The sequence below is a fragment of the Staurois parvus genome, unplaced genomic scaffold (genome assembly GCF_062004578.1).
Source record: "Staurois parvus isolate SC_StPar_1 unplaced genomic scaffold, SC_StPar_1.0 ptg000564l, whole genome shotgun sequence".
Lineage (NCBI taxonomy): Eukaryota > Metazoa > Chordata > Amphibia > Anura > Ranidae > Staurois > Staurois parvus.
This window is the reverse complement of record NW_028318360.1, coordinates 10,656,058-10,670,787: the sequence shown is the minus strand read 5'-3', so window position 1 is coordinate 10,670,787 and position 14,730 is coordinate 10,656,058. Positions and strand designations below refer to the sequence as shown.

General features: G+C 40.4%; 1 protein-coding gene across 1 annotated transcript in view; it reads left to right on the top strand.

Moving 5' to 3' along the window:
* MAN2B2 (mannosidase alpha class 2B member 2) overlaps positions 1-14,730 on the top strand; it is a 62,754-nt gene that overhangs the window by 25,672 nt on the left and 22,352 nt on the right. Inside the window, exons 9-13 of the mRNA XM_089691599.1 lie at positions 910-1,063; positions 1,463-1,584; positions 4,339-4,604; positions 11,184-11,375; positions 13,061-13,313. Of these exons, the coding sequence (XP_089547725.1) occupies positions 910-1,063; positions 1,463-1,584; positions 4,339-4,604; positions 11,184-11,375; positions 13,061-13,313 (987 nt within the window). The remainder of the gene's footprint in view (positions 1-909; positions 1,064-1,462; positions 1,585-4,338; positions 4,605-11,183; positions 11,376-13,060; positions 13,314-14,730) is intronic.

Below are 14,730 nucleotides of genomic sequence, written 5' to 3'. Positions count from 1 at the left end.
GGGTTCCACAGGTTCAAAGGAACCTTGGTTGAGAATTTGTTCAAGTAGATAACTTTTATCTGTAGACGATGTTTAATTGAAAATCTAATGGTTGCCTGTCCAAATATGTTGTCAACAGTCTCCATAGGGCGGTCTTAATTTTTTTTCACATCCGTATACACATTACAACCAAAAGTATGAGAACAAGCAGAGTCAAGGTATTTCAAATTTAAGCTACAGTTAATGCTACAGCATACACAGATATTTAGACAAATGTGTGCTACCAAACTCCCAAACAGTTTAGAGAAGACCCTACTTATTTTCAGCTTGTCTGTTCCCCTGTGCACATAAAGACACAATTTGAGTTTGATATGGAGGAACGTCCCTTAAGTCCTAACCTCAGCCCTAGTGAACATGCTTGGGATTAATTGGAATGATGATTGCATGCCAGGTCTTCTCATCAAACATAACTATCTGACACCACTACTGCATATTAATACACTAAATTCTGGAATAGGAAGTAAAACAAGATCTTACAGGTGACAATGCATAGTATAAACATTTTAAGTGGTATTAAAGTATAGCTAAAGGCAAAACATTTTAGTTGGAACATTTACTCTTTCTATTTATCCTGATGACTGTTATTGCTGAGAGCGAGGGTGAAAATATCCCACATTTTGAGTTCCAGAACAGAAGTAGAGGGTAAATCTCCAAATGGGGATACTAGTTCTGGTGACAATCAGGAATTCCTTCACTTTGGAGGGATTTCCCCATCTGTTGTGGCTGTGGTACAGGAAAATAAGGGACCCAATAGTACACAGATGGCAAAAAATTAAAGGGTTTTTAACCCTTTCTTATGCTATTCAAAATGAAAGAAATTTGCTTTAGTTAAAATGATTAAATATCTAATCTAGAAGATTTTCTTTGTAGGTTCAACATCATGATGGCATAACGGGGACTGAGTCGCCGAAGGTTAGGGATATGTATATGGCAAACCTGCGTCAAGGAATGCTCAGTGTCCGAAAACTTATGGAAGCTATTGCTCTAGACCAGTTCAGCTCTGACAATGATGATCAATCAGAAGGTATTTTGTTTGGAATTTTTTTCATACAGAGATGAAAGATTTTGGTTCACCAAATTTTGTGGTTAGGAAATTAGAAACAGAAGTGGCTTTATTGGTCAGATATGTACAGCATGCCAGGAATTTGTCTTTAGTTTAAGTTTTAGCAGTTTAAAGGTTGGGAAAAGTCAAAATTTGTTAATTTACTTCTCGTTTATTGCAGTGCAGGATGATTAGTGAAAACCTATAGGTCTATGCTGATGTCTCTTTCTGGAAATACTGGCTCTCGGGCATTTTTGTGGTAATCTAGTCTGAAACAGCAGCCAATCTACTGCTTTCATAGCAAGTCACGGCAGTCTATGAAGACAGGCAAACCTATGTACCGTGTACATTATAATTTTTACCAGTTTTATTATTTTTCAGGTCTAATGAATATAACAATCTACAATCCACTAGCATGGGATACAACCACATATGTCCATGTGCCAATGAACATTTGGGTTACTGATGTCTATGATGAGATGGGACAGGTCATTCCAGCACAGGTGTGTTTACCGCATATTTTCTTAGTATTAGTAAGACATTGGGCATTATGGAACAAAGTCTTCCAAAAGCTCCTGGCATCTTGGCTGCCTCTAGCTATTACAAACAGTCGAGAAGCAGCAAGGAATGCTGAACATGAACACGAAGCTGTCTGTGTAATCTGATCACCCTACTTGTCTATTAGTAGCACAGTTCCTGTTAAAAGAGCTTCCAGAGAGCTATTGATTGTCTATAGAGCATGCCACTAGCTGACAGCAGAGGTAATTAAAAGAAAAATACAGAAAACCTCCCATATTATGGATTGGAACATATGATGGTTATTTCAGTTTGCTTTTGGGATATACATTAATTGCATACACAAAAATATTTTTTAGACCATATAACTAGAGATGAGCGAATCGAACATGACGAAGTGGAATTCGTTCCGAAGATTTGGAAAAAGTCGATTCGCGACGAATCCGAAGATTAGCAAACTTCGGATGCACGAATCGAATTTTCCCAAAAATGGCGGCGACATGTGTGGCGACGGAGAAAATGGACAGAGAAGATGGGGCGGGGATCTCTGGGAAGGCGCGCAGACAAGGCGCGCTGACCCATAATGCATTCATGACATGTGATCGCATTAGCCAATCAGCAGCCAGCCAGCACTGTGTAATGGTGGAGCTATAAATCGCGGCCATCTTAGAATTCTCCATTAGCCTCCGGTCATTCAAGAGAGACAGACCTGTGTGTATTAAGGGACAGAGTTAGGGCCACAGAGACTTTAGGGCCACAGAATCGTTACTCAGGGACACAGAATCGTTACTCAGGGACACAGAATCGTTACTTAGGGCCACAGCTATCAAAGAATCGAAAATTTAAAGTGACATACACCCTTTTTTTTTTTTTGGTGGCTGTCGTGCACAGTTGGTGCTGCAGTTTGCCGATTGTGCAAAATAAACTGACTTTCTGCTTCACAACCACTATTGTACGTTCAAAGAGTTAAATCCATTTACACGCTGGCTGGCGGTAATATTTTTTGGGTGATTAGTGCATTCCAGTGACACAAACGTACAGTTTCCAGCCAACGGCAAGCTGCAATTGACCGATTGTGCTAAATAAACTGACTTTCTGCTTCACAACCACTATTGTACGTTCAAAGAGTTAGATCCATTTACACGCCGGGTGGTGGTAATATTTTTTGGGTGATTAGTGCATTCCAGTGACATAAACGTACAGTTTCCAGCCAACGGCAAGCTGCAATTGACCGATTGTGCTAAATAAACTGACTTTCTGCTTCACAACCACTATTGTACGTTCAAAGAGTTAAATCCATTTACACGCCGGCTGGCGGTAATATTTTTTGGGTGATTAGTGCATTCCAGTGACAGAAACGTACAGTTTCCAGCCAACGGCAAGCTGCAATTGACCGATTGTGTACAATAAACTGACTTTCTGCATCACAACCACTATTGTACGTTCAAAGAGTCCCTGTACGGCCTCCCATTGCTGCTGTCTCCATCGCCACACTCTGCCATGTGCCACTTTCAGGTCTCCTCACACTGCTGGTGGGTTCCATTTTGTCATAGGGTGCTGTATGGCCTCCCATTGCTGCTGCCTCCACCGCCACACTGTGGCTCCACACTCTGGTTTTGGCCCCGTGACTGCCCAAATGAGTGAAGTGTGCGGTGATTCTAAGATCGACGGCACTCATCTGCATGTCATACTGACTGACAGTATTATTTCTCTTCCCCAGCAGACTCCAAGGGCATTTAAATTAAAGGTACAGTGTTCTGCACTAATATAAAGGCTCTCTGAAGCCTAGAAACACCCTTTTTATAAGTTAAATTCGCAGCGAATATATTCGGCTCGAAGTGAATTTATTCGGCGAATTCGGCGAATCAGCCGAACCAAATTTTTGAATAATTCGCTCATCTCTACATATAACCATCATTTATTGTGTATATGTACAGTAGAAGCACTAAAACGTATTAAAAGGTAAAAAAGTAATCGTAAAACATGTCACGACATTTCACAACAGTCAACATGCATTTTGCAAATTAATAATTGCTTGTTCAGGATAGGCTCTTTATATTCAGTTTTTCTCACATCAGCCAATTGAAGGTTGCAACAAAGTATCTTAAAATCCCAACAAAAAACTCCCTAAGCATAACCACCACAGGACATCACAAATATCTATAGTAGAATGTCCACACCTATATGTACATGAGGGTTGACCTCAGCAACATATAGGTTGACAGCTCCCCATCACTCAAATATCCTTGTTGCAGTAAATGCATCTGCTGCGTTACAAGGGTATTAGAATCCCCACAATGTGGTCAAAAGACATAGTCTCTCTTAAGGAAGGACAGCCTCCTGCTGGTAATGGCGGCCGTATGGTAATGATACCACTTCTACTTTTGCAAGGTCCTATTTGGGTTTGAAAAGCATTGGTGCACACACAATAGATGAATATCTGTGATGGCTTTTGAGGAATATATATTAACGATTTCTTTGTGCCCAGAGTTCAGTTTTATTTGTATTTTCTTACTGTTTTTTTTTTGTCTGAAAAAAGAAATCCTAATGCTGCCTGTACACACTGACAATTTTTCAGAAAACATTTAGGGAATTGGAGGTTTGATCAGTTGTTTAATTGAAAAGGAACCATTGGTCCTGACAATACAAAACAACTAAATCTGTCAACCATTTACTGCTACATGTATATCCATCCTTAGTCTTTGATTTATCCATAATTATTTTCTATTTTCATACTGCAGATCCACAATTCCAGTGATCCAAGTCACACTTTTGATTTGTATCTCCTTGTTGTCCTGCATGGTCTCAGCTATGGAAGGTACTCTTTAAAGATTGGAAATGAAGAATCCAGTCAGGGGACAGTCACTGTGGGCAGATCAGTGAACTTTGACAAACGGCCATCAACTGACCAACAAAACTTTGAAAAGACAAACATTGCAGTTATGAATGACTGCAACATCCTTTGGATCAACAAAAGCACAAACTTATTGGACAGTATAACAGACAGGTAAGATGTCTTGATTTAGATAAAGTGCAGTATTATAAACTCCCAGTAATGGGACCCTGTTCCTGCAATCTTCACTGTGCTGCTCCACCCAGAGACAGGATCAGGATGAAGAGGAAGTTTTCAGAAGAAAATTGTCCTGTAGTAGGTTTATACATTTTTGCCCCTTAACTGTTCCTGCAGTGCCATTACTCCAGTCAGTTTTTGGGTAGTTAAAATCCCCCATTATTATCACTGTCCCAGCCCTTGCAGCCCTTTCGATCTGTGCAAGGAGCTGAGTCTCCACCTACTCATTAACACTGGGAGACCTATAACAAACTCCAATGAATACCTTTGTAGTACGCACCCCCATGTGCAGTTCCACCCATAATGCTTCAGCCTCATCACACTCTCCATCAACTAGGTCCTTTTTCACACTCGCTCTGAGATCACTTCTCACATAGAGACAGACACCATCACCTTTCCTTTTTACCCTGTCTCTCTGAAAGAGAACATAGCCAGGAATATTAATGGCCCAGTCATGTGAAGAATGAAGCCAAGATTCAGCAATGCCAATTAAATCATAGTTTTCTTCATGCACCAAAGCTTCCAACTCACCTATTTTGCTTGGCAGACTTCTGGCATTGGTGAACATTTTAATTAATTGACACCTTGTGCACACGTATTTTGAATATTTTTTATTTTCATACAAATGGTACCAATTCCAATGGTTGTTTGTAACATGGGAACCTTCTTATCACCTGCCATAGCCCTCCCCCCATCTTTCCCCATTCCACCCACCAATAAGGACTTGCCCCTGTCTGGCTCATTATAATCTAATTCTCCCTCCTCGATCCTAGTTTAAATACTCCTCCAGCCTTCCCATAAACCTCTCCCCCAGCAAAGCAGACCCCCTTCCATTTAGGTGCAAACCATCTCTGGCATATAGGCTGCACCCCAATGAAAAGTCAGCCCAGTGCTCTAGAAACTGAAATACTTCCCTCTTACACCAGGTCTTTAGCCATGTATTTAGTTCCCTAATCTCCTCCTGTCTTTCATGTGTTGCTTATGGCACAGGTAATATTTTAGAGAATATCACCTTGGAGGTCCTTCCCTTCAACTTGCAGCCTAGTTCTTTAAATTGATTCTTAAGGATCCTCCATCTTCCATGTATTTTGTCTATGGTTCCAACATGGACCAAGACAGATGGGTCATGCCCAGCCCCTCCCAGTAATTTATCAACCTGGTCCACCACATGCCGAACCCTGGCACCAGGGAGACAGCAAACCATTCAGTTGAGGCAATCCTGGCAACAAATTATTCTTTTAGTCCTTCTGATTATAGAATCCAATATTACCACCTACTGTCTAGGCTTTCCTGCACTAGCCTCGTCACTCCTCCCAGATAGTCTGCTTCTCTGGCTGTAAGGGATAGCAGTGACATCCAGGGCTGCCACCCCTGAGCTTGCCACCCCCACATCTTCACCCAACTTAGCAAATCTATTTGGGTGCTCAATCCCAGGGCCGGCCTTTTCTGTGAGCCCCTACCTGATAATCCTGACTAGCTCCTCCATCCTCCGCATCAATCCCACATCAATTTTACACAATGCAGAGGATTAACCCCTAAGGTTCCACAGTGAGTATAACAAGCATGCTTTACTGCATGTACAGACTGATTGTACTGTTGTGTGTTTAGTAAGACTTTAACTACTGTTGCAGTCAGTCTCATAGGGAATACATAGTTTTCAACAATGGTAGTAATGCACAAGCATTGTGTAGCACAGCAATGGTCAATATACACTATATTGGCAAAAGTATTTGGACGCCTGGCTTTACACGCACATGAATTTTAATGGCATCCCAGTCTTAGTCCGTAGGATTCAATATTGAGTTGGCCCACCCTTTGCAAGGCTGTCCACAAGGTTTAGAAGTGTTCTTATGGGAATGTTTGACCATTCTTCCAGAAGCGCATTTGTGAGGTCAGGCACTGATGTGGGACAAGAAGGCCTGGCTCGCAGTCTGCGCTCTAATTCATCCCAAGGGTGTTCTATCGGGTTGAGGTCAAGAACTCTGTGCAGGCCAGTCAAGTTCTTTCACCCCAAAGTCACTCATCCATGTCTTTATGGACCTTGCTTTGTGCACTGGTTCACAGTCATATTGGAACAGGAAGGGACCATCTCCAAACTATTCTCACAAAGTTGGGAGCATTAAATTTTCCAAAATGTCTTGGTATGCTGATGCCTTCCCTTCACTGGAGCTAAGGGGCCAAGCCCAACCCCTGAAAAACAACCCCACACCATAATCCCCCCTCCACCAAACTTTACACTTGGCACAATGCAGTCAGGCATGTACCGTTCTCCTGGCAACCGCTAAACCCAGACACATCCATTGGATTGCCAGACAAAGAAGCGTGATTCTTCACTCCAGAGAACAAGTCTCCACTGCTCTAGAGTCCAGTGGCGGCGTGCTTTACACCACTGCATCCGCCGCTTAACATTGCACTTGGTGATGTAAGGCTTGGATGCAGCTGCCTAGCCATAGAAACCCATTCCATGAAGCTCTCTATGCACTGTTTTTTTGTGCTCATCTGAAGGCCACGTGAAGTCTGGAGGTCTTTAGCTGTTGACTCTGCAAACAGTTGGCGACTTCTGCGCACTGTGCGCTTCAGCATGCGCTGACTCCACTCTGCCATTTTCCGTGGCCTACCACTTCGTGGCTGAGTTTCTGTTCCCAGTTGCTTCCACTTTGTTATAATACCACTAACAGATGACAGTGGAATATTTAGTAGCAAGGAAATTTCACGGATGGACTTATTGCACAGGTGGCAACCTATCACGGTACCACGCTTGAATTCACTGAGCTCCTGAGAGCGACCCATTCTTTTACAAATGTTTGTAGAAGCAGTCTGGATGCCCAGGTGATGATTTTATACACCTGTGGCCATGTAGGTGATTGGAACACCTGAATCCAATGATTTTAAGGGGGTATCCCAATACTTTTGGCAATATAGTGTAGTTCATTGAATTTTTTTTTTGTGTGTGGGCTACTGTAGGAATAAGTTTAATACTTTCTCATAGTTTTAGTTCCAATTTCACATTTACCTTTACTATTTATTGGTGAAAACTTTGTGAAGGGTTATATTCTATTGTTTTTTGTGGTATTTTCTTGGGAAACAAGATGTATTTGTATAACCATTTACTTCTACAGCAGCTCACTAAAATGAACCAAACAATCTAATATCCTTCCTGACTACCATCAGACCAATCATAATCTTTCTGTGCTTAGAAACACTGGCCAGTCACATAACCTGTTAGTAAACCACAACACTTCATTGCTTGCAGGGACCTCATTTATGAGTGCATGGTATGTCAGTAAATGGATCATCTGCAAATTATGACTCAAACAGTAAAAGAGGTTTTGTCTTTTTTTTTTTTTTGGTGCCGATAAAGCTGCACTTTGTAATTGTTGCTTGTTTTTCATTTTTTTCACCAACAAGAGGTAGATCAAAAAACTAATTCTGAAATTAGGATGCCAAGTAGTGACCAGTAGTAAAGTGAAAAAGTGACACAGAAAATTCTAAAATGAGCCAGAAAGGGGGCTAAAAATGGAGAGAATGGTCATTAAAGCCCACCTGAAAAGAGATAATTATTCAGTCAGTGGTTCTACATTTAAATCTCCATTCTCCTGTTTTAGCCATTGCATGGTTTACGCATATACTGTGGTCTAATTTGACCTTGTAGCCCTTGGTCAGATATGGCCCTCACTTCCTCATTGTAAATCTTTGTGATGAAGCTTATGTGTGACATAAGCTTCTAATGTTGGCCCTGAAATGCCAAGATAGTAGAACCCCCCCAAATGATCCCTCTTTGGAAAGTAGATACTCCAAGGTATTTTCTAAGGGGCATGGTGAGTATTTTGCAGATCTTATTTGTTGCCACGAGTTTTTGGAAGATGAAGAAAGATTTTTTTTTTTCTTTTTTCCATTTTCAAAATCCTGTGACAAAAACGAAATCAGCAAAATACTCACACTGACTTTTATCAAATTCCTTTGGTTGTCTACTTTCCAAAAAAGGGATCATTTGAGGGGGTGTTTGTACTATCTTGGCATTTTAGGGCCTCCGAATCTGTGATAGGTAGTAAGGAAGTGACATGAGGAAATATGCCCTTTGAAAGCCTGAAAGTGTTCATTGGATTTTGGGGGCATGTATGTGGATAGGCTGCCAAAAAGTCTATCACATGTGGTATCCCCATACTCGGGAGAAGTAGCAAAATGTGTTTTGGGGTGTTATTCCACATATAGCCATGGCATAAGAGAGCAATATATCATTTAAGTGACAATTTTGTGTAAAAAAAAATAATTGTCATTTTTCAAAAATTTGTGATAAAAAAATAAAATCTTCTATGGACTCCACATGCCTCTCAGCCAACTCCTTGGGGTGTCTACTTTCCAAAAAGGGGTCATTTGCTGGATCTTTGTACTGCCCTGGTGTTTTAGCACCTCAGGAACTGTGATAGGCAGTCAGAAAGTAAAAACTACGTAAATTTCAGTATATATACCAAAATTGTAGACACTAAAACTTTCACACAAACCAATTAATATACATGTATTGGGATTTTCTTTTTACCAGACATGTAGCAGAATACATTATGGCCTAAATTTATGACTAACTTTAGGTTTATTGGATATTTTTTGTAACCAAAAGTAGAAAATAGCTTTTTTTTCTGTATTTTTTCATTCACAAAAAATAAAAAACCCAGTGGTGATCAGATACCACCAAAAAGAAAGCTAGATTTGTATGGAAAAAAGGACATACATTTCGTTTGGGTACATCGTTGCTTAACCGTGCAATTACCAGTTGAATTACAAGTTGAAATATCAGTGCGGAATGGCAAAAAATGGCCTGGTCAGGAAGGGGGGTAAATCTTCTGGAGGGCAAGTGGGTAATTGTCAATGAGCTGCTGCACCTTCAGGGCTCTAATGAGGAAAATTGCAGGGTTTGTATCCCTTCAGATGTGTTTTCCCTTTGAGAGTATCTCACCAAAAATAGCATTTTTGTTGCAGGAGATGCCAGAAATCTGACTTTTAGCTTTTTTTTGTTTGTTTTCCTAAGTCCCTCCCCAACATACACCAATCTTTGTGAAACTATAAATTCTCTGCTGCTTGTGACAAGATATCCTGGAAACTTTTTTTAAATAATCTGAGTGACGGCCATTGTTGCTTTGTCAAGAAGTTCAGGGACAGCATGTCATAAGCTTGTACAGGTATACAGTACGCTAAATGGAGATTTTATGTCTGATTCCTGCAAAAACTCCTGTTTTTTGGGGGGTTTTTTTTTTCATTTTGAATAGGGAAGGAAACACCCCTGTTTTTTTTTTTGTCCCATATGGGAGGCTTCCTTTCACTTCATGTCCCATTGTCAAAACAAGAAGGGAGAGGAAATCCCTCCAAAGTGAGGGAATTCCTGGTTGTCACCAGTGTCATACCAGGGTCCTCAGTATCCCCACTGAAAAATGTCCCGACTTTAAGGCCCTTTTCACACAGGCGTTCCGGTTTTTTCATCAGTTCAGTCACATTTTTCCAAGAAAAAATTGATCAGTTCATATTCGTTTTTTATTCGTTTTTCATCAGTGTACATCTTTTTTTTCATTTGTTTACATCTATTTACGTCCGTTTTTTCATCCGTTTACATCCGTTTTTTTGTCCGTTCCATTTTTTTAATGGCAGAAAAATAGGACTTTCTTCCGTTAAAAGAAATGGATGTCAATGGTTGCAGAGATTAACGGATGTAAACAGATCATCCGTTTACATCTGCTAGTCCATGAGTGTCCATTTTTCATCCATAAACGGACATATGGAACGCCTGTGTGAAAGGGCCTTACTGTTCCTGTGACAATATAAAATTAAGGATTTTCTTTCATTTTTGATCTCCATGATGATGATAAACATGGCAAATTTAGACGGTAAATATTCCAAAAAAGGGCACAGACTTCAATAAAACCTGACAGGTGTTCTAATCTCTCTCCACTCTATCCAATACAAAGAAAATATTTTGCCTTTAGTTGTACTTTGATACTAAATTCTTGGATTTAAATACTTCAAGCAGGCAGTCTCTTTATTGCAGAAGAGACATGCAATGTGTCTTCTGCCAAAAAACAAACCTTCTTGCCTGCTCGCAGTCTTCTTTAGAATGTACACCGAGTTGCGCATGTGCAGCTCAGCCTGCATTCTGGTGCAGATACTGGATTGACTGCTCTCCTGTGCATGTGCAGGAGTGACATCATTCCACACCAGCCAATGAAGATGGCTGCATCCTGGAACCCCAAAAGAGCTGGGTAGTCAGCATCAGATCGCTGGTGTAGAGGTAAGTATTGCTGACTTTAGTTTGCTTTAATGGTTCTGGTGCTATAACCTTTCCATTGGTTGTGGTATAACATCTTGATATCCAAAAATAAACAGCGGTATCCACTGGTCTTAGTTTTTATTATACTGTATGCTGTGGGTGAAAGCCTACCTATGTGTTCGTAAAAGAGCAATAAGTGCATTGAACATAATTCCCCAAAAAGGGAACATTTTGAAACAACTTTGACTGTGTTACATTTTCAGAGAGAGGAATTATACAATGCAAATGACCCAAGAGTTTCTCGAGTATCATCCCAATGGAGACAGTGGTGCCGGGCCTATATCTGACAACTACATGTTCACTCCTAATGGATCGGCCCTTCCAGTAGCAAAATCTGTAGGACTGGAAATTGTCACAGGAAAACTGGTGACTGAAATCAGACAGTTTTTTTACAGGTAATGTGGCAGACATGTCAGATTAATAATTATTTCCATGATTAGTGAATTCTGTTCCAATAGCCATATGATTTTGATTTTGTGATACACAGAGAATGAAGGCAATGTAGTATACTGCACTTTACAAAGTATGTAGAACGATTCACATCCCATGTGATGTACAAATGCAATCTCCAGAAAATACGTCTACTACATCTCCTTTTCCTATGAAACGGAAAAATTTGACTAGTTGCCATGTACAACCCAGATATTTCTTTATTTTAAAGGAGAGTGAATCTGTGTTATGGTTCAAGATCTGTGGGGATTGGGAAGATGTCTGCACATATAAGTTGCTAATCTTCTAAATCTGTGTTATCCTGTTAGTTGTTTTAATTTTTAAAAAACAAAATATTTTTTATAAATAATAAACCCTCAGAGCAGTTGAGACTACTGATTTCAGTAAGCCTCTGGAATTTTTCTATGACTGAGAAATCTGTAAACTATGTTTTGCTCTGTGGGTTTAAAATAAATAATTTATAAAAACAAAAAAAGAAAAGTGGAGGAGATCCCCTTCCCGTTCCACAGATACCAGCCCAGTCCACTAGAGGCTTGTACAGTACCAGTTCTACTAGAAAGCTGGTTCAGATATTGAAGGGTCCTATTGGTTGTCTGATTTCAACAAATTAATACATTTAAAAAACTGTTTAAGAGTTCATGTTGATGGTCGTTCTACTTAAACACTGTGTACCTAAACGCTGTGTTTTCAATTCAATTGCATGAAACTGTGCATTAAAGTGTTACTAAACCCAGGGCCCTGCATTCACTATATCTGGTCTCCTACAGTACACACAACATGGAAATGCAATTATTTTAGTAAATATAAACTGCTAAATACCTTTTCTCATCAACAGTTAGAGCAGTCTTGTGACTTCAGCAGAGCACTGGTTAAAGTTTGTAGGAGGAGTTTTCTTTCTGCTCTAGGAGGATGTGAAACCTCAGACCCTCTTGTCTGGACAGTGGTGATTGGCCCTGTGCTGATCACATGCATCCAAAAAAAAAAAAACCCCTGTCTATAGCAATACACACCAAACTCTGAGCATGTGCATGTTACTACGGGTTCAGTCTGTATCAGGTGGTCATTCCAACAAGAGGAGGGGCAGAGAAGAAAGGATCAAATAGCCTTTTAATGAAATGCAGAGGATTAACTCCTTAGGTTCCACAGTGAGTATAACAAGCATGCTTTACTGCATATACAGACTGATTTTACTGTTGTGGTTTTAGTAACACTTTAATTAAAAAATATGTCTTCACCTTTCTAGGTACAAGGTACTAGGTAAATTAATATTATAGTTTTTTATTGTATTAACTAAAAGTGTGATTCTGGGAGTCTTAATAAATTTGATTGGTCATTGCGGGCAAAAGCACTTCTTTTTTTTCTGTTTTTTTTCTCCTCCTTAGGCCTGTTTTATAAATGGGCCTTAGAAGCTGTTTCTGTGGTTTACTTTTTTTATCTTCTTTTTTTTTAATTCACTGCTTTATTTAATAAGTTAAAATATGTAGATGCTTGAACACTGATGTCCTTTTGTGGAGATGGTGCAAGATATTATGCTACAACCGTGATCATGTCATTTAGGCAATGTGCCTCATACAGCACAGGTTTACCTCTGTACTGTTCCTTGACTGGTGTTCTGTTTTATCCCCTTCAGTCATGTACGTGCAGAAAGCTACAACTATACAATCATCTCCAGAATCTACAATGTCCCTCATGGTTATGATAAATCTCTCCTGTGCCGGTATATTGAACAGCAGTACAGAGTTGGGCCTTTGGAAGTTAACCGGGAAGCAGTAATCAGAACACAAACAAGTCTCCCGACCAACAAAAGGATCTATACTGATAACAACGGATACCAAATGCAAAAAAGGGATTTCAAAGCCTACAAAAACAACACAGTGGCCAGGGTACACAGATTTTAAAAAAAGCACATAGTATGTCAGCCTTGTTTTTTGTTTATGATTGCATAGCTATCAGAGAAGAGTGCAAAATCTTAAGCCTAGAACGCAGTTTTTTGTGGGCTGAACAAAAAAAAACTGAAGAACTCAGGAGGAGATCCTGTACTAACAATCGGATGTTAGTACAGCGATCTCCCCAATGAGATATTGTGTTCTGAAAGGGGTACGCCAGAACACATCGGTCAGCGCTCACAGCCATCAGCTGAGAGCGCTGATCAGAAGCCAATTGACAGACCTTTTTCGGTCATGCCCCTTCGACACAACCCAGACCGACTGCCATACCCATGGGCTGTATGGTGAATGTTGGCCGGTTTCTATTGAACTGGCTAATACTGCCTGCTATTCGGTCCGAGTGTACGGGGCTTTAGGATTTCAGGGCCAGTTTAAGGCCCCTTTCACACAGGGCAGACTCCGTTTTGATCAGCAGAGGATCTGTCCGCTGATTCCCTGCTGAGCAGAGCAGAGTGGCACATGACCGTTCCATGACCGCTTTATGCAGAGCAGACATGGACAGAGCCCACTCTGCTCTATGGGTGGCCAGGTGTAAACTGACTCAGCTGTCTGTTTACACCCAACTGCCCTCTGATCTGATTTGCTTAGACGGAGCAGGACAGATCGATTACGTTTTATTTATTTTTTTAAGCGAAACAGCTCAGATTGTAGGTAGGCAAGTATAAACGGACACAAGTCCATTTACACCCAGCGGTCCATAGGGGAGAATAGACCATCCGGTCAGGTCTGCCTAAAAAACCAACAGGTGGACCTGATCAGGCCCTTCGCGTGAAAGAGACCTAACAGTTTACAAGACATCGACTCTTATGTGTAGAATCTTATCCCTAATACTTATTGTGACCCCAACACTTAAAATGGCCCTACCCGTAATCTTAGCAACTAAAGGATAACTCTCATCAAAATATTGCACTCGATAATTGTATGCAGAGAATGCATATAATAGTATTAATAGTTTTCAGTATTGGAATTTCTTTTGTATTTTGCATACTTTCATTTATCATTTTCTCCTCAAACGCACCAGCAGTAGAGACAGCTACAGGGGTTGGAACAGACCATAATACTTCCAGAGGTGCTTACATGGATTGGCTTTTGTTACACCTACACCACAAGTAAACTTAAATCTGAATTCCAGGTATGGATTTTATTACATAATTACACTGGTCCGGGTTGGACCAATGTGAGTATGAATATTTCATATCTGCAGGATTCCTGTATAAGTTGGAAATCGCTGTAGTAGTTGCTGTTACTACAGTAAGTCTTCTTCATCCCACGCCAAGCCGCTGCTCTGTTGCATAGTAACTACAGGGGGCATTATTCACAGAACTCCTTACATTTTTTTTTCAATAAGTGCATG